At 39.7% G+C, this 27,763-nt stretch overlaps 1 protein-coding gene across 1 annotated transcript in view; it reads right to left on the bottom strand.

Moving 5' to 3' along the window:
- LOC126474521 (cholinesterase-like) overlaps nt 1-27,763 on the bottom strand; it is a 78,037-nt gene that overhangs the window by 17,058 nt on the left and 33,216 nt on the right. The window contains exons 6-8 of the mRNA XM_050101993.1: nt 26,496-26,646; nt 23,684-23,865; nt 17,496-17,625 (exon numbers count right to left, since the gene is read on the bottom strand). Of these exons, the coding sequence (XP_049957950.1) occupies nt 17,496-17,625; nt 23,684-23,865; nt 26,496-26,646 (463 nt within the window). The remainder of the gene's footprint in view (nt 1-17,495; nt 17,626-23,683; nt 23,866-26,495; nt 26,647-27,763) is intronic.

The raw sequence follows: 27,763 nt of genomic DNA, 5'->3' as shown, positions 1-27,763 counted from the left end.
TTAAGATACAAATGTATTTGAGTGACAAGTAAGTATACAACCCTGGTAATATGGTAAGTACAAAGTGTTGTTTTATTGGAAATGTTCCCACAATAATATTAAAAAAGATATACAAGTTCGTTTATAAGCAGGATCTGAAGTGGCAATGAGACCTAGTGTATGCATTAGAGCTAACTAATAAATAGTAAGAGAGAGTGCTTAGTGTTATGAAAAATAGACAGGTAAGTTGTGAAATGAACTCACCTTGTGTAGCAAAGAATAGCAGTGTAATAGAACTGAGTAGAATTTGTGGTTGAGACGTGAAGGACACGTCCCTGAAGTATTTATAAGGTTGGAGCTGGCCATTATTTTGGTGTTGGGTGTGCGGTGACACACCTAAGTGTATTGAGGTTATGAGCTGGAGGCGTGAATGCGACCATAGGTACCCTTATGTTAGATGAGACAGAGCAGCTCATGGTGTCCTATAGGTTTAAGGAATTTAGCATTACGCTCGTCCATAATTACTTAATGCACTTTAGTGGTAGGTCGAGAGAGATTACCTGTGGTTTCAGCGTCCGATCGAGTGGAAATGGATTGCCACGTGAGCAAACTGATCAGCTGCAATACACTATAGATATGAAATAAATGTGCTATCCTATGGTTTAAATTTTAATGGAGTGAGTATTACTTAACTTCATACACTAGCAAACTAAGTAAGTACATAAATGCAGATGTGGAACTGACACAGCAGCAGAAGACCAATAATTGGATTTAGTAGTCAACTAAACGTAGTGTGTTTTGAACACTCAGAACTGTACTATTACCACAAGTTACTCACATGTACAAAGAGGCTGAGAAGACAACTGCTAATCAAATATACTCATACTATCTCTAAGAATAAGGTAATCGAAGATGAGTCAGCTAAGTAAATAAAATACAAATGTATCAAGAAATTACCGAGCATAGGTTCAGTGTTCTGGCCTAGAAATAATAAATTGAGATTAAATAGCATTCATGATTGTATGCTTTGAACATAAATTTTCTCTAGTATGTGACTAACGGCGTTATGAGCAATTTTTTTACCGATTTTATGACAGTTAAGTAACCATGAGAGTAAAATTGAAAAAGTTCTGTTAACTTTGTTCCAGTAACATACTGAAAGATAAAATGTATATATCCCCATTTCATTGTGACACAACCTTAGATATTAAGTGAACAGAGTCTGAGGCATTCTTTTTGTTTGTTCTACAGGACAAACTAGAAAATGGCAGCCTGGTAGCTGCATGAAAGTGTGGAGTGACTTGGACACAACTCAAAGTGACCTCTCCCCTTTCCCCATGTAATTTAGAGTGAACGTGAAGGACGCACACCATAGCAACTTCCCCTCCTCTACCCTTGTGAATGGAAGTGTAGAACGCCAGCCAAAGTGGCTATAACCACGTGTCTAAAAATGAAATTGTCATGATTTATGAAATTTTCTTTCAGCTTTAGAAAAGACTGCTAAGATATAATTATCTATTTATGTATCATGAATAACTGTGTTATTTTCTTTGAATTTGTGTATGTAAAAAAGTATTTACAGACAATTTAATGAATTTAAGATTCTCATAATTTTACATATTTTTATGTGTTTGTCTGTCTAAGGTAATATGTACGCCAAAGTGTTTCATTGATTTTTGCTTAAATTTTGAGTGATAATGTTGCTTAAGAGGCAGTGAACATCCCAGCAATTTAAATAAGTGAATTAGGTAATAATTTTTCTTTTAATATTTCAATATGTTTACATTTCAATTCTAATTTTTCATAGGGAGTTAAGCTGTACTCTTGCTTCCCTTTTTGTAATTACTTTTTTTTCCTTTACATTCAAAAAAATTTAGTAGAGGGTGATTTAGGAAAGCAGCCTACTCACGCCTTATAAAATTCACATCAGTCTTTCCATTGTGTGCCAGCCTAGTCCGCTGTAACTAGTGCTGACGTCATAAATATTGGGCAATACTTTAAAATGAAGTACACAACCTGAAACGTTTCTAGCATGTCAGGAGTAATACTAAATCAATATGTGTTGGATATCAGTTCAATAACTTTAACCATTTTCGAAATTTGGATGTTTTTATGTAAAAATCATTGGTGCAACAGAAAAGAGCTAGAAACTTAAAAATTTACATTTAGATTCCTTTTGCATAATAATTTAGTAGAAACAGTATTATGGATCTCACAAATTAAAATTTTAGTTGAAATTCATGATTTTCTGGTTTTCGTCTTAGAAATTAATGAAACAAGATAAATTAGGTAGGCGAATAAATAAAACTAGGATCTTTAAATTTAAGTAGAATGGAAATCCGCTATAATCATAAAAATGTGACAAGTTTCAACAGAATAACTATAAAACTATAGCTATAGCATATCTCCAAAGAGCAAGTTCAGAGCTCGTCTACTGCGTTTAGTGTAATTAAATTAATTCTCTCGCCCAAAATATTTGACTTAGCGACGTCAGAATTTTATTATGATTGCTAACTTGTGCGCTGATTGCAGAATTAAATTGAAAGCTTCATTGGTCATCAGCAAAGGAAGCAATGATTTATTCAATAACTTTAAGTTGTGCATTACTAGCCCAGCAGCTAGTCGGGAGAGCAGATTTGATCAGGCATTCCCTTAGCCATCCGCACCGCGGCTTTATATGTAAGAACGCTGCGTGAGAAAAACGAAAGGCCCCAGTTCTTTCCTGACGCTGATTAGCGCACCACCTGTGCCGGGGAGTCGCGTCGCGTCGGTGTCGTTGATATAAACAGCCTCGGACGCAGTAATAAGTTACTCAGGATACGCGTAACCATGAAATCATTTTCGAGTGAAGTGTTAATTCTGGGATGATGTTAATGATCTATCTTTAGTTTGTGTATGTCGTATTTTCACGTGCCCCCGCAGGACAGACATTCTACCATTATTTAGCGTGGCGTTTGAAGAACATTATCATCAAATTATGGCGAGCATTCACTTAAACATTTAATTTGGACAGTTATAGTTGCATCAGTGCATTAGGCTCTGAACTGCTCTGGTAGTTGGATTGTGTGGATTCTTTTTGGTCTGTGAGTTTCAGAATGTATTGAACATTTTAGAGAGAATGGTTTTTGATTATGAATCCCAGACAATCTCCTAATTCCTCAGAGCTATAAGCTGTAGCTATAAACGTATTTCTCAGATGAAGTGGGCACTAGGAATTCCAATTACAGGCTGACGATTTGCTAATCACTTTCTGGTTGCTAATATTGTAGTTAGAGAGCCAGTGTTGAGATCAGCAAACAACAGCATTAAATAAATGATAGGAACATTAACAATTATTCCACCCGCCGCCCCACTCTGTGATGCTGATTGCAGAAAAGTACATTGCAGTGGCTGGACGTAGGGTAATACGAAATCTACTAGCCCTGGGCTCAGTGTGGTGCAAACTTGTGAAGCGGACAACTAACCATGCCACCTGAGCAAGTTTGAAAGAAGTCAGACTGTGGTGTTCAGAATGGAGGAGTGGTCCTTTTGGAGAACTGTCATGCAAGTTGGAAGAGTTGCATCAGTGGTGCAACTATGCTAGTACCAGTGGTCACGTGAACATTCTCATACCCACAGGTGAAGTTCTGGACGTCCACGCAGCACAGACGGCAGTTGCAACATACATAAGACAGCTTTTGAGCCCACACATGTCAATACTTATCATTGCAAACTGGATATTAGCAGTGGGGCTACAGGCACGCACACCTGTAGCCTGTCTCACATTCACGCCGCAGCATCGACATGCATGGTTCGACTGGTGCCGTCAGAGGACAACTTATAAAATGGAATGGCGTGCCGTAGTCTTCATAAGTGAAAGTAGATTCAGTCTGCACGCGTATACCACAGACCACCTGAGCCCTGTCAAAGACACACAGTCCCCATCTCAGGTCTTATGGTCTGGGGTACCATAAGCTAAAACTCTCGCCAGCTTTAGAGTTTCTGGAGGGGATGCTAACCAGCATTCGGTATGTGCAGAAGTTGTTAGAAGGTTTGTAAGACGTTGTGGTCTCCTGACCTTCATTGCTTACGTAATCCGCCCTCACAATCATATTCCACACATCAAGACTCTTTATTCGAGCCCAAACTCGATAAGATAAAGTCAGTGTTGTATGAATTCATGTAATCGATATGTAATTAACAAATAAGATCACCGTGGTTGAAATACTCGAGGCTGGCATACACACATACATTCCAGACACGACAGTCACAGTAGCTTTTAGTTCGGGAGAGAGACCGCACAACGGGACGCCGGTTCCTTCAGAGGACGACCCAGCCTATGTTGGCTGGTGACCGCCTGTGTAGCAGACAGCGTGGGCCCGAGTGAAAGGGAGGAACAATCCCATGTTCAGTTTAAAAGCAAATTCCGCTACATTGTGTTGGAGCGGCCAGCCTACGCATTCTTTACACATAGCACGCAGTTTCAGAGGTTTTCACAGGGAGACAGCAAACGCCAAACGCCAATGCTACAGGGTTCCGGATTGGTCGCCTTAAACGAAACGTCATTCTCCCGTTTTAGAAGAGCAATGCTGATTGGTAGACGATATTTCTGACGCCTTGAGCTGAAGGAATAATGGAAGAGACCGAAAGATATACCCCTTCACGTCTGGCGTGGAGAGGCGCCGTTCCGTTGTCGCTCTTGGAGTGAGGAACAAGTCTCTCCTCAGTACTTTACTGGGAGAGCACCTCTGTCGAGAGCGAATCGAAGTGCTACTCTATATTGAGTCGTTGCAATTAAGTGTTGTTCACTGTGTTGGCCAACACACTTATTGTGCGGTGTGAATGGACAGAGTTATAGTTAAACGTCTGAAAGCAAATTTTTGAGTGGCATCGCGGCAGACTGGTTATCTGACCAGTGTACCACGCCAATAGTTAGACCAGGGGTGAATAGGAATCCTTGACTTCATCAAGGCATAGGGAGAGTGATTGGCGAAGGTCAATCCAGATAGAACGAGAGTTATCTTATTTGTCAGCAGCGAGTGGCGCAGACAACAGTCATAGCAGCTTATGGTATTGTGCGCTACAGCTATTGCGAGCTCCATATTTCCTCCACAACAGTACACTTCACTGCATTTCACACACGACAGCCTCAACCATGCCTAGCAACATTCTAAAGGATAATTATTCAAGTTGAGTAGGCGCGCCTCTCAGCCACTCTGCCAAGTCAACAACCATCTTAAACTTTGTACAGAAATTTGATTAGCAAATCCTATCCTTGAGAGGTAACTTCACATTCAGAAAAGAACCAGGATATAACTTTTTCAATTCATAAGTAAAAGTGCTATTGTGATTTCTCAGACTTTTTGCAAAATAAATAATAACTTTCGTTAGTTTCATGTTTTTCTTACACTAATTAGCACTACTCCAGTACCCAAGTATCCCACTAGTTACGTAAGAAATTTTGTGAATTTTTGTGTCATTTCCTTATAGCGGACGAGTCCAGAAGATATTTATTGCGGAAAGTTTTTCAGGGCTCTCTCTTTAGAACGTTAGGAGCGTCTGTCTGACTTCTGTAGTAGTGTGGGGATGGAAATTGCATCTTGCAGGAGCCACAGGGTAAAGGGTACATCTCAGATTAATCCATTGCGCAGAATAACAGATTAACCCCACACCTCAGAGGTTTTTCTATTGTTCTTGCAACAGGTGTTGTTTCCACAGAATAATGCTCTCCCATTGACGGTTCTCGAAACACAATGTGCTCTGAAAGACGTGCTGACGCTTTCCAATGCGCTGAAGCTTCCCTAGACAGCAAGATTCACCAGACCTGTCGCCAGTCGAGAACGTGTGGAATAAGGTGAGACTCATGAGTCTGTCCTTCGAATAACTCTTGCAGAACTACGTGAACAGGTCGCGTAGGTGTGACATAACGCATTCCAGGACAGTGTTCGTTATCTGTGCTATTATCTGGAGTCAGCGCCTGCATTTCCATCCTTGTTTCAGCACGAATCGATACCCAGTACCTCATAACCGCTTGTGCTATTGATACTATTGATGTTATTGAAGCTATTGATGTGGTAATTTCTTATACTCCATACGCACTGTTGCAACAATAAATATTGAACTATATCAAATTCCGTATATATATCCTTTTTAATAATTGACTAATCTCTTATTTCTTACTACCGCCATTATGATGAAAATCGTTTACCGTTAGTTAGACCTCAGTTATGGTATATAATGTTGTATGTAAACGATCTTTCTTGTGCTTCAGTTTGTTATGAAGATTTGTAGTTTACTTTCTTAAAAATAGTGAGATATCGGCTAAGGCCGACAAACCTTTGTAAATTTCCAGTTTGATAGAATTTTACGTGAAAATTGGATCCCTTCGCTTATATTTCAGTAGGCTCTTATTGTCATGTCATGTTTTTACCCGTTAAAGCCCTGTTCGTTCAGTTATAAGATGAACTTTACTGATGTTAATTATTTACTTATAAATACGTTTACTTTCTGTATTTCCTTTAAGTTTGATTAGAATGTTAATATTTTACATACGTTACATAGTCGACTGCTAGCGACATCTATCGATCGTGGCCTCAGGCACCTTATCAATCTTAGTGGCCGTCAGCCCTTCACTGCAGTACTGGCCACACATGTTTACGCAATGTGTATTTAAAATATTGTGTTTCTTGGTCGTTGTAATGGTCATCGACTGCAATACTATTCTCATACACCACACTGTAAAAAGATACCTGTGATGATCACTGTTGTGAGACAACGCAAATACTGGGAAGCTGTGTCACTCAACGCCTTTCGTAAGACGATACCATTTACATACATATTCATTCTAGTGGATCGTTTTCATTTATGTAAATATGGTTTCTCTGACCCACTATCATTTCCTCATGGTAATGTCCGTTTTTCAGTCATAGCACCTTCGTTCTACTTGACTGGCTACAAACGATGTAAAGCTATTTTACCTATATGTTCTGTATGGATATCGTCATTTCTAAAAAAAATATTTTAACTGTGTGTTAAGCCGTTGGGGCAGTTGCACTAATAAAGGATGTTTTATCGAATGTAACCTGTAATTACTTTTTGTATACTTTAGAACTTTTCTACGATTTTATGTACAGATTTGTATTTTGCATCTGTAATTTTGATTCCTGTAAGCTGTTGTACGTTGCCATATTCTAAAGTGTAATTATATATCCTACATCTGAAGATATTTAACTGAAACTAGTAAACACAGTAAATTTTTTTTTGCGATAAAGACTTGTACGATTTTCAGTTCTTAAAAATTACTACAGATAGCTTGTTCACAGCGTTGCAGTGTCAGTGAACATGAATTAATTGTTAATGAATACATCTTCTTCTGTTTTTATGTCGAATTTTAATGGATTCTGAGTTTTATTATGGTTTAGATCTTGGCGTTGTCGACTTGGTCCCTTCTTTCAGTCAGGTTGTATCGCAATTTCCTCTTCTCCTGAATTCTATTCAGTACCTCCTCATTACTTACGTGATCTACCCATCTAATCTTCATCATTCTTCTGTAGCACAACATTTCGAAGGCTTCAATTCTCTTCTTGTCTAAACTATTTACCGTCCACGTTTCACTTTATACTCGATGTAAGCAAATTTCTCTTCTTCAGAAACGCTTTACTTGCCATAGCCAGTCTACATTTTATCCTCTCTACTTCGACTATCATCAGTTAATTTGCTTCCAAAATAGCAAAACTCATGTACTAATTTAACTGTCTCGTTTCGAAATCTAATTCCGTCAGCATCATCCGACTAAATTCTTTCATTATACTCGTTTTGCTTTTGTTGATGTTCATCTTATATCCTCCTGTCAAGACACTGTCCATTCAGATCAATTGCTCTTCCAAGTCCTTTGCTGTCTCTGACAGAATTACAACGTCATCTGCGAACCTCAAACTTTTTAATTCTTCTCCATAGATTTTAATACCTACTCCGAATTTTTCTTTTGTTTCCTTTACTGCTTGCTCAATATACAGACTGAATAACATCGGGGATAGGCCACAACCCTGTCGCACTCCCTCCTCAACCACTGCTGCCATTTCATGCCCCTCGACTCTTATAACTGCCATATAGTTTCTGTATAAATTGTAAATAGCCTTTCGCTCCCTGTATTTTACCCCTTCCACCTTCAGAATTGGAAAGAGAGTATTCCAGTCAACATTGTCAAAAGCTTTCTCTAAGTCCACATATGGTAATAGCGTAGGTTTGCCTTTCCTTAATCAATCTCCTAAGATACGTCGTAGGGCCAGTATTGGCTCACGTGTTCCAACATTTCTACGGAATCCAAGCTGATCTTTCCCGAGGTCGGCTTCTGCCAGGTTTTCCATTCGTCTGTGAAGAATTCGTGTTAGTATTTTGCACCCATGACTCATTAAACTGTCAGTTCGGTTATTTTCACACCTATCGACACCAGCCCGTTGGACACTATGAACCGGCAGTATACCCGTGGACTGTTCGAGCAAAAACATAAGTGTCCGTCGAAGCTCTAACACTTGCCAAAAACTGAATTTCGGTATGTGCAACCGTTCACAAAATATAATGGGTGTTTACATCTGATGTGACTCACCTTGTATAGAGAGGCCCTGCAAGGGATATAACGTGTAACCAGAATTATGAAAACGGAAGAGAAGTACATAAAGTTGATGCGGGTGTTACGATTTTTTCTTCGAGTCATCATCAGTCTTCTGACTGGTTTGATGCGACCCACCACGAATTCCTCTCCCATACCAATTCCTTTCATCTCAGAGTAGCACTTACAACCTACGTCCTGAATGTTTTGCTGGATGTATTCCAGTGTCTGTCTTCCTCTACAGTTTTTGCTCTCTACAGCTCTCTCTAGTACCTGATGTCTGAACAGATCTCCTGCGAGTTGTGGTATTACTACAACACTGAAATAGCAAAGAGGAAACATGGCAACTGAAACATTTCCTTAGAATTAATAAAATTCTTGGGAGAGCCATCCATGACAGAATTATTTTACCTTATGTGCAAAGTATGTGAGACAGGGGAAATGTCCTTGGACCTTTGGATGAATAATATAATTCCAAGAAGACAGGTGCTGACAGGTGTGAATACTATCTATCTGTAATTCACGGTTGCAAAATGTTGATACAGTTATTTATTGCAAAATGGAAAAATTGGTAGAGGCTGACCTGAGAGAAGATGAGTTTGGGATCCGGAGAAATGTAGAAACGGCCGATATTCATTTGTAGTTGAAGAAAGGTTAACGAAAGTCAAACCTAAGTTTATAGCATTTGTGGATTTAGGGAACAGTTTTGACTATGTGGACTGGACTACAGTCTTTGAAATTTTAAAGGCAGCAGGGATAAAATATAGGGACAGAAAGGTTATTTGCACCTTATACAGAAACCATGTGTGTGAATTCCTAGGGGACTAAACTGCTGAGAGTATCGATCCCTAGACTTACAGACTACTTAAACTAACCTATGCTGAGGACAACACACACAACCATGCCCGAGGGAGGACTCGAACGTCTGGCGGGAGTGGTTGCGAAATCCGTGACATGGCGCACCCAACCGTGCGGCATAGAAACCATACTGCAAGTGTAAGAATCGAAAGAGATGAAAGGGAAGTAGTATTTGAGAAATGAGTGAGACAAGGGTTTAGCCTATCCTCGATGTTATCCAGACTGTACATTGAGCAAGCAGCAAGGAGAACCAAAGACATCTTTACGGAAGCAATTAATGTTCAAAGAGAAGAAACAAACGCTTTGATGTTTGCGAGTGACATAGTAATTCTGTTAGAGACAGCGAAGAACTTGGAAGAACAGTTAAACGGAATGAATAGTGCGTTAAAAAGTGTTTATAATAAGGAAGAAGAAGAGGGATTTCTTTATTTATAAGGTGACACGCCGGCGTTCAAAGTGCAGCGAAATTTTTTGTGTTTGATTCTTTGGAATTACATAAAGCAAATTAGTGCTTAAACTTTATTTGTGTGATACTCTAAAATTAGTACCAGATGACTATAATTAGAGTGCTGCTAGAACCAGATGTCCTCTTTTGGCTTTAAATATCATTTGACAGTAAAGTTTGGTAGATGTTCTAATGTGTTACTACAAAAACGACTTGCACTGAAAAAACAGTTCCAGTTGTGGCCACCAGGTGCAGATCTATTGCAGTGAATGCAAGAAACACGTAGAGCAATATTTGCATATTATGATGGACTAGGAATGGAACATGAACAGAAAAATGAAAACAAGAGAAAAGGCATAATGTTGACTTTACTATTAACTGACATTTACACAACTTGTTCAGTATGAGCACCAGAGATGTTGACTAAAGCTACTTCTGTAAAATTAGATTATTAACACTTGCTCCAGCAGTTCCTGTCAAATCTGAACAACATGTTGATGCATTCTTCTAGATATGTGAAAAGCCAAAAATTGCATGGATTGAGATTGTGCCATGTATCTGGAAAATATCTGGAGATAAATGTTCATAGAAGGTTACATTAAGCAGAGGGGGGAAGTTACATGAGGTTATCTACGTCTCATGTAATAATAGTGGCTTCCATACAGTTGCTGTCTTCCAAATCAGGAATCTCATGCAAGAAGAGGAGGCCTCGGTAACATGCTCACATCATAGCTCTCTTGTCAGACCGTCTGACGTATACTCTTCAAAGAAGAACAGAGTGAGAATAAAGATGGTTGTGAATCCATACCAACACAGTACCATACGACAACGGTGCTTCACACGCAACAGTACCCAGAACTGGCAATTCTGTGTGTTCACTACTCCGAATAGTATAAAATGCGCCTTGGTACTGCATAGAATATTGCTCAGCCACATGTCATGAACTTCGATTCATGGCAGAACCTGAAGAGAAAATTCAGAACATTGTTGCAAACTGTGACGTTTCTGTTGCTGCATCTTCTTGATCTTGTATGGGTAACAGTGTAAAATAGACAGCAAAACCTTCTGTGCTGTTGACTATGGGGTGGACAAGGCTCGTGACACTGCTTGTGCTGCATGGCTAGTCACAGCAGCACCTCTTCAGTAACTTAGAGCAGGACCGGATGCGTTCCTCTTCCAGGTGCCACACTAATCTCAACCACGTTTTCAAATTTATTATCGTCTCCTTTAAACCATTTAATGGCATTGGGGCTTTGTTCAGAACTTTCAGTTGGCGATACTCTCTCAATGCAGCACTCTAATTGCTGCCATTTAAATGAAACAGAGTCTCTAATGGAGCAAAGTATATCTTCTAGATGGCCATACTCTTCACTCACGTTATGGCTTGTCAGATGATAGCATGGATGTCACACCGTCATAGAAACAGTACACAACGCCAGATTTACATCTGGTGGCCAAAATTGGAACTAATTTGTTTTCCAGTGTTAATCAGTTCAACATTAATACATTAGCATATCTACAAAGTTTGGCTGTCATACGATAATTACGGCACACACTGCACATCCGTGAGTAGCAGAACATTAATTATAACCAACCAGTTTTCAAATATAATTATTACTCTATATTTATTTTTCAATTACTGATAAAGTTTCAGAACAATTAAAGCCTCCCTGTAGTCGCAAAGAATCCATAATTATCATATAAAATACAATCGGTAAAATTCAAATCCCAAGCGATGTGAAGCGGACTGAAGCAACATGTTAGAGCAATGGGTAACAAAGACCCAAAATTTTGTTACCCATGCTCTGAAAGAAAAACCACTACGTTAATTTCATTGATATCAGAAATGTTTAAGATTAAACTCCAATCTTGGTCATCATCAACCCATTTGACAGTATTTATACGTAACCAAATAAATAACAGCGATGTATGGGACGCGATGTGGCACAATTTTGTGTAACAATGTTAGTGTATAGCTTAATTTGTAACAATTTTGCTGTAACGTGGGGCAGTTTGTAACAGTTTACTGTAAGCTGTTGATCCATGTGGCAATTTGCTAAAATTTTGTTGTAAAATGAGGCAATATGATAAAATGTTACTGTAAATGTGGATAATTTCTTACGATTTTGATCTACCATTAGGCATTTTATTACTATTTTGCTGTCATCTGGGGCATTTCATTAAATGTTTCTTCAAAATTGAACAGTTGGTTACAATTTTGCTGTAAAGTGGGGCAGTTTGTTAACATTTTGCTGTAATATGTGACAAATTTGAGAAAATTTGCTGACCATAGGACACTTTGCTACAATTTTGTCGTATCACGAGCAATTTGCAATAGCTTTTCTATAACATGGTGATGTGTGTCAGAGCATCATGTAGTCACCGCTGTGTGATTGCACAGGTCAGCGTTATCAGTAAATGACAATAATCATTTTTGTAGCGCAAGATAAAGTTAGTAACATAGCATTGATCCCTGCTGTCATGAACTGACTCTGAATGCAAAGCAACCCTCGTGATTACCAATATGAATGTTTATTACTGCAGTCCCCCAAAGAACCATAGACCTTGCAGTTGGTGAGGAGGCTTGCGTACCCCAGCGATATAGATAGCCGCACCGTAGGTGCAACCACAACGGAGGGGTATCTGCTGAGAGGCCAGACAAACGTGTGGTACCTGGAGAGGGGCAGCAGCGTTTTCAGTAGTTACGGGGGAAACAGTCTGGATGATTGACGGATCTGGCCTTGTAACACTATCCAAAACGGCCTTGCTGTGCTGCTACTGCGAACGGCTGAAAGCAAGTGGAAACTACATCCGTAATTTCTCCCGAGGGCATGCAGCTTTACTGTACTGTTAAATGATGACGGCGTCCTCTTGGGTAAAATATTTCGGAGGTAAAACAGTCCACCATTCGGATCTCGGGGTTGGGGACTACCTAAGAGGACGTCCTTATCAGGATTAAGAAAACTGGCAATCTACGGATCGAACTGTGAATTGTCAGATCCCTTAATCGGACAGGTAGGTTAGAAAATTTAAAAAGGGAAATGGATAGGTTAAAGTTAGATATAGTGAGAATTAGCGAAGTTCGGTGGCAGGAGGAACAAGACTTTTGGTCAGGTGAATACAGGGTTATAAATACAAAATCAAATAGGGGTAATGCTGGAGTAGGTTTAATAATGAATAAAGAAATAGCAGTGCGGTTAAGCTACTACAAACAGCATAGCGAACGCATTATTGTGGCCAAGATAGACACGAAGCCCACGCCTACTACAGTAGTACAAGTTTATACGCCAACTATCTCTGCAAATTTACGAAGGAATTGATGAAATGTATGATAAGTTAAAAGAAATTATTCGGATAGTGAAGGGAGACGAAAACTTAATAGTCATGGGTGACTGGAATTCGATAGCGAGAAGAGGAAGAGAAGGTAACGTAGTAGGTGAATATGGATTGGGGGTAAGAAATGAAAGCGGAAGCCGAATAGTAGAATTTTGCACAGAGCATAACTTAAAATCATAGCTCACACTTGGCTCAAGAATCATAAAAGAAAGTTGTATTCATGGAAGAAGCCTGGAGATACTGACAGGTTTCAGATAGATTATATAATGAGAGCATAACTTAATCATGGCTCACACTTGGCTCAAGAATCATAAAAGAAAGTTGTATACATGGAAGAAGCCTGGAGATACTGACAGGTTTCAGATAGATTATATAATGGTAAGGCAGAGATTTAAGAATTAGGTTTTAAATTGAAAGACATTTCCAGAGGCAGATATGGACTTTGACCACAATCTATTGGGTATGAACTGTAGATTAAAACTGAAGCAACTGCAAAAAGGTGGGAATTTAAGGAGATAGGACCTGGATAAACTGACTAAACCAGAGGTTGTACAGAGTTTCAGGGAGAGCATAATGGAACAATTGACAAGAATGGGGGAAAGAATACAGTAGACGAAGAATGTGTAGTTTTGGGGGATGAAGTAGTGAAGGCAGGAGTGGATCAAGTAGGTAAAAAGACGAGGGCTAGTAGCAAACCTTGGGTGACAGAAGAAATATTGAATTTAATTGATGAAAGGAGAAAATATAAAAATGAAGCAGGCAAAAAGGAACACAAACGTCTCAAAAATTAGAACGACAGGACGTGCAAAATGGCTAAGCAGGCATGGCTAGAGGACAAATGTAAGGATGTTGGGGCTTATCTCACTAGAGGTAAGATAGATACTGCCTACAGGAAAATTAATGAGACCTTTGGAGAAAAGAGAACCACTTGAATATCAAGAGCTCAGATGGATAACCCAGTTCTAAGCAAATAAGGGAAAGCAGAAAAGTGGAAGGGGTATGTACAGGGTCTATAGAAGGGCGAGGAACTTGAGGGCAATATTATGAAAATGGAAGAGGATGCAGATGAAATGGGAGATATGATACTGCATGAAGAGTTTGACAGATCACTGTAAGACCTGATTCGAAACAAGGCCTCGGGAGTAGACAACATTCCATTAGAACTACTGACAGCCTTGGGTGAGCCATTCCTGACGAAACTCTATTATCTGGTGAGCAAGATGTATGAGACAGGCGAAATACCCTCAAACTTCAAGAAGAATATAATTATTCCAATCTCAAAGAAAGCAGATGTGGACAGATGTTAAAATTACCGAACTATCAGTTTAATAAGTCACAGCTGCAAAATACTAACGCGAATTCTTTACAGACGAATGGAAATATTGGTAGAAGCCGACCTCGGCGAAGATCAGTTTGGATTCCGCAGAAATGTTGGAACACGTGAGGGAATACTGACCCTACGACTTATCTTATAAAATACATTAAGGAAAGGCAAACCTACATTTCTAGCATATGTAGACTTAGAGAAAGCTTTTGACAATGTTGACTGGAATACTCTCTTTCAAATTCTAAAGGTGGCAGGGGTAAAATACAGGGAGCGAAAGGCTATTTACAATTTGTACAGAAACCAGATGGCAGTTATAAGAGTCGAGGAGCATGAAAGGGAAGCAGCGGTTGGGAAGGGAGTTAGACAGGGTTGTAGCCTGTCCCCGATGTTATTCAATCTGTATATTGAGCAAGCAGTGAAGGAAACAAAAGAAAAATTCGGAGTAGGTATTAAAGTCCATGGAGAAGAAATGAAAACGTTGAGGTTCGCTGATGACATTGTAATTCTGTCAGAGACAGCAAAGGACTTGGAAGAGCAGTTGAACGGAATGGACAGTGTCTTGAAAGGAGGATACAAGATGAACATCAACAAAAGCAAAACGAGGATCATGGAATGTAGTCGAATTATGTCGGGTGATGCTGAGGGAATCAGATTAGCAAATGAGACACTTAAAGTAGTAAAGGAGTTTTGCTATTTGGGGAGCAAAATAACTGAGGATGGTCGAAGTAGAGAGGATATAAAATGTAGACTGGCAATGGCAAGGAAAGCGTTTCTGAAGAAGAGAAATTTGTTAACATTGAGTATAGATTTGACAGGAAGTCGTTTCTGAGAGTATTTGTATGGAGTGTAGTCACGTATGGAAGTGAGACATGGACGATACATAGTTCGGACAAGAAGGGAATAGAAGCTTTCGTAATGCGGTCCTATAGAAGAATGCTGAAGATTAGATGGGTAGATCACATAACTAATGAGGAGGTATTGAATAGAATTGGGGACAAGAGGAGTTTGTGGCACACCTTGAATAAAGGATCGGTTGGTAGGACATGTTCTGAGCCATCAAGGGATCATCAATTTAGTATTAGAAGGCAGCGTGGAGGGTAAAAATCGTAGAGGGAGACCAAGTGATGAATACACTAAACAGATTCAGGAGGATGTAGGCTGCAGTACGTACAGGGAGATGAAGAAGCTTGCACAGGATAGAGTAGCCTGGAGAGCTGCATCAAACCAGTCTCATGACTGAAGGCCACAACAACAACAACAACAACAACAATATTACTGCAGTTCAGTGAAATGTCATGATGTCAACGCTGTGAAGTACCATACATTAGCACATTTTTTGTATGAGAATACTGAGCTGTTCTTTCACTAAGTTATAAGGGCCTTTACACATATGTATTACTTAATTCTGAAATGGTCAAGGCACTTAAGCAGAAGGCCTTCTCTTCAGCCAGCGTCCCACTTGATTGCAAGTCTGGAAATGGGAGCATAATATCTTTCTCAGATGTATGCAAGCTTGTGTGTGTTTGCTCGTATGTGTGTGTGTGTGTAAAATTTACTGAGGAAGCGAAATTTTAAGTGTTTACTTAATAGTAATAGTAATAAATTACTCCAATTACGTGTCTTTTGTGGTGTGTGCACACATGAGAGATGAAATTTTCTGACAATGCAGAATTTTAGATGCTTATTTGCATTTTTGCTATGGAAATACTCTGAGTTACCCCCAGTATATATTCTGACGCTGAGTGCACACATATGAGATAAAATTTATAGACCATGCTTAATGTTATAAACATTGTTGGACATAAGAATTTTTAGCCAAGTACAAGCTCTAAGTTACATCATCGTTGTCAGTTTATTACGTATCTCTAATAAAGAATCGAATAATTGAGGACTTGGCGAAAAATTCACATCATTCGCAAACTTCTGAACTTGGTCAAGGTGGTGGCTACATACTGATGGCCCTCGTAATACTAGGCTTTGATTGTTTTCTTCGTTTTAATGCTTGGTCAAATATTGTGCTCTATTTGGGGGGGGGGGGGAGGGAGGAGATGAGGGAAGAGGAGTGATTAAAGGGGCTATCAGGAGGGTTGGGTGTATTGTGACGTATATATCCAATGTCAATGATCGTATTCATGGCTGAATTAAATCCTGAGTCGCCATTGCATTCCTGTCAATGTTATTATTTACATAGATAACACCGGCAACAATGTAGATATGGCAGATTGGATTTTATGTCCCATCGTTAGCCACACAAGTCTTCATTTGAGTGGAGACGTTGAGAAATTATATCAGTTGTGTCCACTTCAATAGAACTGTTCCAACACTTGTGTTCATCAGTGTTATAAATCCAAGCCAGGATAGCCAATTAAGATTTCAGTGTGATAAAAGAGTCGTGAGAGTATGGAAGTTTAAGGTGTCTTGCCAGCTTGTGGAAACTAATAACGTAACTAAGACCTAATAACGTAACTAACGGAGAACTATATATGAGGAGGACAGCGAAACATTGTTTACATTTTGGTGTGCAGCTAAACAAAGATATTAGTAACCATGTGATTTCTGAAGGAAGTGAGAGGGGCAGGAGAAGCAGAAGTTCTGAGCAAAGCCGTCAACAGCCGACACTATTAGTCCATTTATACATAGATGATCTCTTAAACCATCCTTGAGTTGATTGTTGTAATCGATACATAGACGGCAACTTGAACGAATAGTAGTCTTCTGTGAGTGAAACGTGTACATAGGTAAAATTTGAAATTTTCCCCGCGAATCAACTGGTCAAAAAGATTTCGGGTTTGCAGCCTGTCGTCGTGAAGTTTACGACGACCGGCTGCAAACCCGAAATATTTTTGACCACGTGTACAGAGGATTGGCAAAACTATCTTCAGTGTTAAACAGTATTAGGAGTAAAAACCGACATCATCAATACAATAGGCAGTTACAGGTAACATTACTATTCGTTTACTTACCATATGGGTTAGTGAGCATGATGTCTCCTCTGTAGTCCACTACATAATAATAGACTGTCAGGTTGGAGACCTCGACGACTTTTCTAATGAAGGCATCATTGGGGTCGCAAAAGGAGAGGTCTTCGTTGAACTGCGACAATGAAACAGTCTTTTTATTTTCACATCGAAAAACACAAATAATCACGATGAATGAGCTGCGAATATTTTTCATAGCAGGACAGAAAAGATGATAAATAAATTTGAGAAAAAATATTTATGGAATTTGCTGATTGAAACCAAAGGATCATTACGGGTCTAGCGTCACTTTGCTTTTATTAATCAACGCAGTTCTTCCCAGTAGTAGTCTAAAATGTTGACCTGAGTCTGTTTGTCTCAATTACCTGTCCTGTAAAGTCAAAAATCATACACTGAAGTCTTTCACAGGTGGTTTTCTTAGCTAGTGAAAAATATTCCTAATTGTATTGTTATGGTCCACAAAAAGTATTTGTTGGTGATGTTTCGTCCAGAGTTGCTTTGGACATCCTCAGACCTGCTCGTGGAAACTTACTGATACGTAGAGAGTAGCTCTACAGAATCGACAGGTAAGATTCACCATTTCCAGACGACAATTCGAAAGGTTAATTTTACTTTTGACAAGAATTTGTTAGAACATGCAAACATCCAACATGCCCCTGTTTTACATTATTCTTGTTGCTCTTCGACGTCCGAAGAGTTAGTCGGCAAGAATTGTTGGAAGCAGGAGTACCTCATAAAATGTCCAACGCAGGTCTGGAGGAAACTTTAGCAACATAAATATTTCTTGGACCATGAAAATGCAACTCAGAAAACTCACCAGTAGCAAAAGTTAAACATTTCAATATTTTCATTCTGATGAATACCTGAGAAATGGATATAAAAAATGATACGTCATCTAGAAACGAACCTAATACTAATACATTGATAACGATCACCCCAGTCGAGATAAATTGCCAAGACTGGGTTTTGTATGATTCTATAAAAGTGCGAATTTTAAACTGTGCTTTTTCTTTGAAGACCGGTTTTATGCAGTTCTCCACGCTCGTCTATTCTGTGCAAGTCTCTTCATCTCAGAACAAATTCTGGAACCTACAAACCTTTCAAAAAGGCCTATTGTAGCCAAGCCTTGGTCACCCTCTATTGCTGTCACTAAACATAATTCCTTCCAGTACTATTGTTTTAGGCCTAAGGATGTGTTCTGTCGAGCGGTCCCTTCTTTTATTCACGTTGTGCTACATGTATCTTTTCCACAGCAATTCGATTCGTTACCTCTCAGATTTTGTTATATCTACTCATCTAGTCTTTAGAAGTCTCCTGTAGCATAAAATTTCTGTATAACTCACCCTCTTCTTGGCTAAACTTTACTCATAATAGTCTACGTTTCACGTCTGTACAAAACTGCACTCAAGATAAACTCTTCAGAAAAGACGTCCTGACACTTAAATTTATACTGAATTTTGAGGATGTTCTATTTTACAGAAATATTTTCCAGCTACTGCCGATATGCAATTTGTATCCTCTCTGCTTCAGTCCCTGTCTATTATTTTGCTGCCCGACCAGCAGTACTCATATGCTATCTAAGTGCCCCAGTTCCTAATCTAATTCGCTCTGCATCTTCTGATTTAATTCGACTGCATCACATTACCACTTATCTTATATATGTTCCTCCTTTCAAGGCACCATCATTATCGTTCAACTGCTATCCTTTGTCCTCTCTGTGAGAGCTACAGTTTTTTCTGTACGTGGTAGATTAATGGTGTTGATGTTCAGCCGAGATACTGATGCATTTTTACGCACTATATTTCGGCGACAGACCTAGTAATATTCTTCAGATAGTGCGAACTATGGTGACACACCTACTCGCTTTCTGAATACCAAACTGTGAAGTATGGTTAGTGTCGTGGCACTATTTATAGCCGAATTCGGCTCCAGTTACACGCTGGTTCTGGTGACCTTCAATTTTTTAAGACTGTAGACTGATTTCTGTAAAAGTTGTAGATAAACGTTCCCTCTCTGTAACTTACGGCTGCTACTTTCAGAATTTCAAAGGGTGTACTCCAGTCAACACTCTCAGAATCATGCTCGAAGCAGGAAAATGCTGTAAATGCATATACACCTTCCTTCAATCTACCTTCTAAGATTAATACCAACTCGTATTTAGCGTCCAAGTCTGTCTTCTAAGATAAGGCGTAGGGTCTACATTACCTCACGCTTTCCTGTATTGTTCTTGAAACCATACTGACCTTCCTCTAGGTTATTTTGTAAATAATTCTTGTACTGTGCTACCATGCGTTGTTAAACTAATAGTTCGGTAATATTTATCTCTTTTAGCTCCTACCTTCTTTGGAATCGAATTTATTCCACTCTTCTTGAATTGTGAAGGTATTTCTTCAGGTTCATATATGTTGAATATAGGTGGAAAACTTTTGTCTTGGGATATTCTGGCTAAATACCAGTAATTCCAGGGGAATGCCTATAACTCCAGCTACAGTGTTTAGACTTAAGTCGTTCAATGATATTTCAAACTCTTTTCGCAATACTATATTTCCTACACCCTCAACGTATACTTCTGTCATTTTCTAAAAATTGCCTTCAATTCTTTTGTATAACCATTTTATACATCCTACCACATGTTGGGTCTTCCCTTCTTTGCCTGGTACTTGGTTTCTACCTCTTGATAGTATCCTTCTCTTTTCTCAAAGGATCTCTTTTATACCTTATTAGTGGTACCTATCTCTGCCTTAGTCATGCATGCTATTCACTGATAAATAGCTTTGGATTTCACCTCTAGCCATTACTGCTTTGCCATTCTGCGCTTCCCATCAGTGTCATTTGTTGTGTTTTTATATTTTCTCATTTCACCAATTATTATCAACACGAGTATATCAATGTGCTTCTACTGTGCCTAGTCTCAATGAATAGATTCTCACTTGCTGCTTCAACTATACTGTCTAGAATTTTTAGTGTTTCTATTGTGTGGTTATGATCGAAAGATTTAGCACATAACACGTTGGAACTAGTAAGAAAACGCAATAAAAGATGCCATTTATCTCGTCAACAAATGTACTGAATATTAAAGTGTTAAATGCCTGATTGAGCATGGTAACAACTGGCCGCGGTGCCAACTACAAGCTGTTAGGCGGCGCCACTATCAAATTTATATTGGTGTACTAACTGCACATCAAACAATAAATCGCAAGCATGTGAAAAAGCAACACAAGAGTACATTAATTGATGTGAAACAGCGAGCACATTCACTCTCTATATTTAGTACATAAAAATATGAAGAGGTATTTAGCAGTAAAGTATTACATCTGTTTTCTCATTTTTCTGTTATAAAATACGCAGTGAAGTTCAATGATCACTATCTTTTACAGGGAATTCCCATCCCTTGTAGGGAATCAGGACAATGCTTTAATTCAAAGCTTTGGCTCAAGTTGGAACTTGTAATTTATCTGCGGTCTATGGTCGACATTGTTACTTGGAGAAACGTTCAAACTTTCGTGCACAATGTTTACAGCCAAGTTGACAATGATACCCCGTGCTATGTGATCGAATAGTATCAAGGTTCGAAAGTACTATGAGTAATCCATGGCCATGATCGACCAATCAAAGTGAAGAATAATATCCGGAGTAATTACTTGCTGAGCAAGTGGGCGATAAGAATTTCGTCATGATGCGAAGTTGAATGGAAAGTTTTCTTTCCCGTTGTGTGAGGACCCTCACGTCGACTTTCTTGTCGTAAATAGCATACTAAATCTACATCTATATTCATACTCTACAAGCCACCCAACGCTGTGTGGCGGAGGGCACTTAACGTGCCTCTGTCATTACCTCCCTTTCCTGTTCCAGTCGCGTATGGTTCGCGGGAAGAACGACTGCCGGAAAGCCTCCATGCGTGCTCGAATCTCTCTAGTTTTACATTCGTGATCTCCTCGAGATTTATAAGTTGAGGGAAGCAATATATTCGATATCTCATCCAGAAACTCACCCTCTCGAAAGCTACACCGCGATGCAGAGCGCCTCTCTTGCAGAATCTGCCACTTGAGTTTACTAAACATCTCCGTAACGCTATCACGCTTACCAAATAATCCTGTGACGAAACGCGCCGCTCTTATTTGGATTTTCTCTATTTCCTCTGTCAACCTGACCTGGTACGGATCCCACACTGATGAGCAGTACTCAAGTATAGGTCGCACGAGTGTTTTGTACGCCACCTCCTTTGTTGATGGACAACATTTTCTAAGGACTCTCCCAATGTATCTCAACCTGGCACCCGCCTTACCAACAGTTAATTTTATATGATCATTCCACTTCAAATCGTTGCGTACGCATACTCCCAGATATTTTACAGAAGTAACCGCTACCAGAGTTTGTTCCGCTTTCATATAATCATACAATAAAGGATCCTTGTTTCTATGTATGCGCAATACATTATATTTGTCTATGTTATGGGTCAGTTGCCACTCCTTGCACCAAGTGCCTATCCGCCGCAGATCTTCCTGCATTTCGCCGCAATTTTCTAATGCTGCAACTTCTCTGTATACTACAGCATCATCCACGAAAAGCGGCATGGAACTTCCGACACTCTCGACTGGGTCATTTATATATATTGTGAAAAACAATGGTTCAATAACACTCCCCTGTGGCATGCCAGAGGTTTTGAACTGTTCATTAGCTGGAAATGTTTATGTTTGGCTCTAGTTGGAGACCACCTGTAGCTATTCATGGACTTCGTCTTCCCAAAAAACGAAGGAATTGTCTCCAGGCTGCAGTTGTACTAGATAGGTTTGAAGAATATTCTGGAAAATCGAGCGAATGATATGGCTACCCAGATAGGCCAACATGAATCTCATCGAACTTTTATGGGAAAGAGTCGAGCGGTCAGTTGATGTACAAAATCTCGCACCGGGAAGGCATCCGCTATCATGACGGCTAAAGATGCAGCTTGGTTCAATGTGTCTGCAGGTGACTTACAAATACTTCTTGAGGGCATGCCACGTCGAGATGCTGCACTGCGCCGCGAACATTGTCTCTCTTATTCGGCTGTCACTTTTGGCCTGCGTGCAATGAATTTCTTTTATTGAAGATTAACTGTTACCTTCCGCAATCCTATAAGCACTAGTTTTGCAACCCTCCTCTATACTACAATATCCTCACCGCACAGCCTCACGGAAATTCAACATGTCCGTCAAATGAAATATATGTATATATAAATATATGAAGTGAAAATTAAGGTTCACATAACACTCCCTTAGTCTACGTCTGATGTTACTTTTAGACCTGACGGTTGTGCCCCTTTAAGAACAACGTGTTGACTACCGTATGGCAGAAATTTCTGTAACCGGTTACTAAGCTGCTCAGGTGTTCCGTAAGATAGTATTTTATTCACTAAGGCAGCGTGTAATCGTATGCAATATCTTCCAAACATCGTTGTTAATTGCCTTTCAGATTTCACCGACGAAAATAGCGAACACAGTTTTGCAAGATGGTTATTTGTGGAATCCAGGTATATCCGAACAGAAAAATTATCGATCTTCCAGAAGATCGTAACGCGGGATCATAAAATTCGTTCAATAATTCTACAGCAGACTGTCATTAGTGATTCTGGTTTACGCACACGGACATATCAGGCAAATAACCGTCCTTAGAGAACGAACCTCATTGTAATAGCTTGGTACAATCTATGTTCCAGCGAGGTAACCCACCTACTCCTAGAGGGGATACAACTTCTTTTTTCCTAGTCTACGTAGGTACTTGGACGTGTTCCATGACTTTACCTGCGTCATTTTGCATCTCAGTGAGTGACTTTATAGATGATTCTGATACATATGCTGTCTTTACGTGAGATGAAAACATCATATGGTTGTTCGACACATCGGTAGTAGGAATATGGCGTTTGATTTCACTCGGTGATTTTCGTATTGGAGTGCTTCAGTTCAGTTTGGTTTCATTGAGCTTTTGTTTGTCGACAACGTTTTGGCTTTCTGTAAATGTATGATGAAACTTTCTTTGATTATGTAGCCTTCCCTTAGACAGTCTGACTGGAAACACATCCATAGTGATGCGGCAGTTATATACTCAGAAGTCTAGCCTTACATCACAATGAGCGTATTGACATTTAATAGACAACTAAGATAACTAGAAAGCAGTGTTAGCAATAACCAGCTCACATAGACCAGAGGGTCAGGATTATCGGCTGAAATATTGTTGTTTCCGAAGTAAAAGCCCTTCAACTTGTAGGCGGCTTCTGTCTGCTGTTCCACAGTAGGCAGGTGCAGACTGGGACCCACCACGCCTTCAAAGTCTTCGTTTAGATTGGCGATGAGCTCCGAGTTCTCAAGTACGCCAGATCCTGTGACAGAACAATGAGCCATGAGTTAGAGCGAAAACCTCCAATGGGTGGTGTGTAGGATAGCACAGCGTATCAGATATATTTCAATGTTAAAGCAAATGAATCGCATTCTCTATCACAGAATCTGGAAGATATATTTTTACAAAGCACTTAGGGGGAGGAGGGTGTATTTATGAGAATCAAAATAATAAGCTGCAATATTTGCTATTAATTACGCTTGGCAGTGGGATATGGTACTAAAAATATGCAAGAAATTATGTTCTTTTAGTTACCTTTCAAAACGTTTTAATAATTTGCCCGCAGCAGATGTGAATATCCCCGGAAGCCCAGTCAATGCGCAAAAGAAAGCGACGGTAATAATCTTGTGGCATTAGTGGACTGCAGGTCTCTCGGTGTTGTTTAGCAGCGTAAAGGGAAATGACTTGTCCACTCTCTCGTGATATGTGACTTCTGTAGCTTAAGTTTATCTGTCTGCGGAACCGTTGTGATTCATTAAGTAGAAACGTAGTTGAAAATGATCGAGGATACTACTGTATTTTGGAGAACTTAAAGACAACTGGGCTATTTTGTGTGTAATAAAATGAGGCTTGGTGACGTCTCTAAGAATCACACTGGTGACACTGCATCTGTTTCATCTATAGAGACAAATGAAGACAAGTTATAGTCTAGTTATAGAATACTGGCCATTAAAATTGCTGCACCAAGAAGATATGCAGATGATAAACGGGTATCCATTGGACAAATATATTATACTAGAACTGACATGTGATTACATTTTCACGCAAATTGAGTGCATAGATCCTGAGAAATCAGTACCCAGAACAACCACCTCTGGCCGTAATAACGGCCTTGATAGGCCTGGACATTGAGTCAAACAGAGCTTGGATGGCGTGTACAGGTATAGTGCCCATGCAGCATCAACAAGATACCACAGTTCATCATGAGTAGTGACTGGCGTATTGTGACGAACCAGTTGCTCGGCCACCATTGATCAGGCGTTTTCAATTGGTGCGAGATCTGGAGAATGTGGTGGCCACGGCAGAAGTCGAACATTTTCTGTATCCAGAAACACCCGTACAGGACCTGCAACATGCGGTCGTGCATTATCCTGCTGAAATGTAGGGTTTCGCAGGGATCGAATGAAGGGTTGAGCCACGGGTCGTAACACATCTGAAATGTAACGTCCACTGTCCAAAGTGCCGTCAATGCGAACAAGAGGTGACCGAGACGTGTTACCAATGGCACCCCATACCATCACCCCGGGTGATACGCCAGTATGGCGATGAGGAATACACGCTTCCAATGTGCGTTCACCGCGATGTCGCCAAACACGGATGCGACCATCATGATGCAGTAAGCAGAACCAGGATTCATCCGAAAAAATAACGTTTCGCCATTCGTGCACCCAGATTCGTCTTTGAGCACACCATCGCAGGCGCTCCTGTCTGTGATGCAGCGTCAAGGGTAACCGCAGCCATGGTCTCCGAGCTGATAGTCCATGCTGCTGCAAACGTCGTCGAACTGTTCGTGCAGATGGTTGTCGTCTTGCAAACGTCCCCATCTGTTGACTCAGGGATCGAGATGTGGCTGCACGATCCGTTACAGTCATGCGGATAAGATGCCTGTTATCTCGACTGCTAGTGATATCCAGTGATATCCAGTGGATCCAGCACGGCGTTCCGTATTACCCTCCTGAACCCACCGATTCCATATTCTGCTAACAGTCATTGGATCTCGACCAACGCGAGCAGCAATGTCGCGATACGATAAACCGCAATCGCGATAGGCTACAATCCGACCTTATTCAAAGTGATAGTACGCGTTTCTCCTCCTTACACGAGGCATCACAACAACGTTTTACCAGGCAACGCCGGTCAACTTTTGTTTGTGTATGAGAAATCATTGGAAACTTTCCTCATGTCAGCACGTTGTAGGTGTCGCCACCGTCGCCAACCTTGTGTGAATGCTCTGAAAAGCTAATCATTTGCATATCACAGCATCTTCTTCCTGTCGGTTTAATTTCGCGTCTGTAGCACGTCATCTTCGTGATGTAGCAATTTTAATGGCCAGTAGTGTAGCTGCGGTGATGTGCATTCAATCTCTTTATATCTGTTTCACGTACTATCCAATATATATTTGATTATTGTGAATATATGGTGTATATTTTGAGCCCTTTGCTCTCAGGTGCATTGTGTATTTAAGTTGGCTTTTAGGAATGATGATCCAATTTCAGAAGGGAACTTTTAAGGAACGCTTAATACTGACCGAAAATTATTAAGTAGATTACATCGATCATCCTGCTATATTAAGGGGAAGATACTGTTGGTGACAACTGTATTATAATCCGTGGTTTATTTAGAACTAGTAAGTGTGTAAGCATTAATGTTTTAGGCCGATAAGTTTGCTGTAAGTCCCATAATACCTGGAATGATGCTGAGTCACCTCAAAAGACATTTAAGACTCGGTAGATTTTTCATGTCTCATAGTATAAAAATAATGTACTGCCTCTCCCGGCTACGCTTCCTACGTGAGTTTAATACTCGTACAACATTGATCAATAACGCACAGGTAGGGCAGCAGATGCTTTGTCAGCTAAAGCTGTTAAGATATATCATGCACAGAATACGTACCGGACTCCGCAGAAGTAGTGCCTGTCATGACGGGCACTTTGCTGAAACGGCCGTCGATGAGCATCTGGATAGGGGAGTCAGAGAGGAAAGCACCCTCCATGTCGGGCTCGATGTTTGGCGCCCAGAGAACGCTTATAATGTGTTTCTTCTCCTAAAACCGAAAACCAAATTGTAGTTCTCATTCAAAATCTTTGAGAATGAACTTTTGTTGAACACCACGACCAGTGCCAGTTACCTATCGGCATTCTATAAACTTAAGAGATTTGTCAAAGCTCTGCTTAGCAGCAAAAGTTACTTATCGTTACTCACGTGTTATTAAGACAATTTTGTCATGTAGAAACAATCAGTAGCGAGAATGCTCTTGTTTGATTATAGAGAGTGTTTATTGCATCTAATTATTCGGAAATACAAGGAATCTGGACGCTGGATAATGTTTTTCTCCATCAGGTCACTGGTTAACATTTGAGTTTACGCATGCATTTGGTTTTCCCTGCTGGCTGGGAACAACTTCATGTCATTGTTGCACAGATTATAAGTAGATCAAGAAAAATAAGTACTACGCAGTAGCAGATGTCAGGACACACTATGAGCTGTAAGGCATTAGTCATACGATTATGTTTAAGAAGCTGAGGAAACAGACTTGTCGTAGGTCAACTCTGTGTGTTAATAGGTGTTGTGACTCAAGAAATTACTCCACACTAGGTTACTGTCTTTGAAGAAATCATTTCGTCACATTTGAGTTCCTAGTGAGAAGTGTTACTGTTAACCGCCCTACGCCATCTAGCAACGACCGCTGCCCTTCACTAACTTTTCACTAAAAATTATGCTATTTGTTATATATTTTATTGAAACACTCTTATATATGACTTCATTTATATAATTTACGTCCGTTCCAATTTAATTTTCATTTTAATTACTTGCTGTTCTAACCAAAACATAAAATAAAATATGAGAAACAGGACGTTATACGTATTACCGAAGTGTAATCGTCTTCCGTCTTTATAAGACTAATTTTATAGCCACCACAATTTATTCAATTTTAGAATGATTTCTGTACTCAATTTATGTTCTTTGAACACTTGGTTAAATTCTGATCAGCTTCAGTCTGTCAGCAGACGAATACATTTTTCATTTGGTTAAACATTTCTAAAAATATTACTTTTCATACGATTAGAATATTTTTAAAAAAACTGTGCTTTTAAATGGAATTCATTTTAATTACTTTGTAAGATTATTTGTTCATTATGCATGAATCAAGAAAGTCTTGG

This window comes from Schistocerca serialis, chromosome 4, assembly GCF_023864345.2.
Source record: "Schistocerca serialis cubense isolate TAMUIC-IGC-003099 chromosome 4, iqSchSeri2.2, whole genome shotgun sequence".
Taxonomy (NCBI): Eukaryota; Metazoa; Arthropoda; class Insecta; order Orthoptera; family Acrididae; genus Schistocerca; species Schistocerca serialis.
Note: the sequence above shows the minus strand (reverse complement) of the source record. Positions and strands in the feature narration are given on the sequence as shown.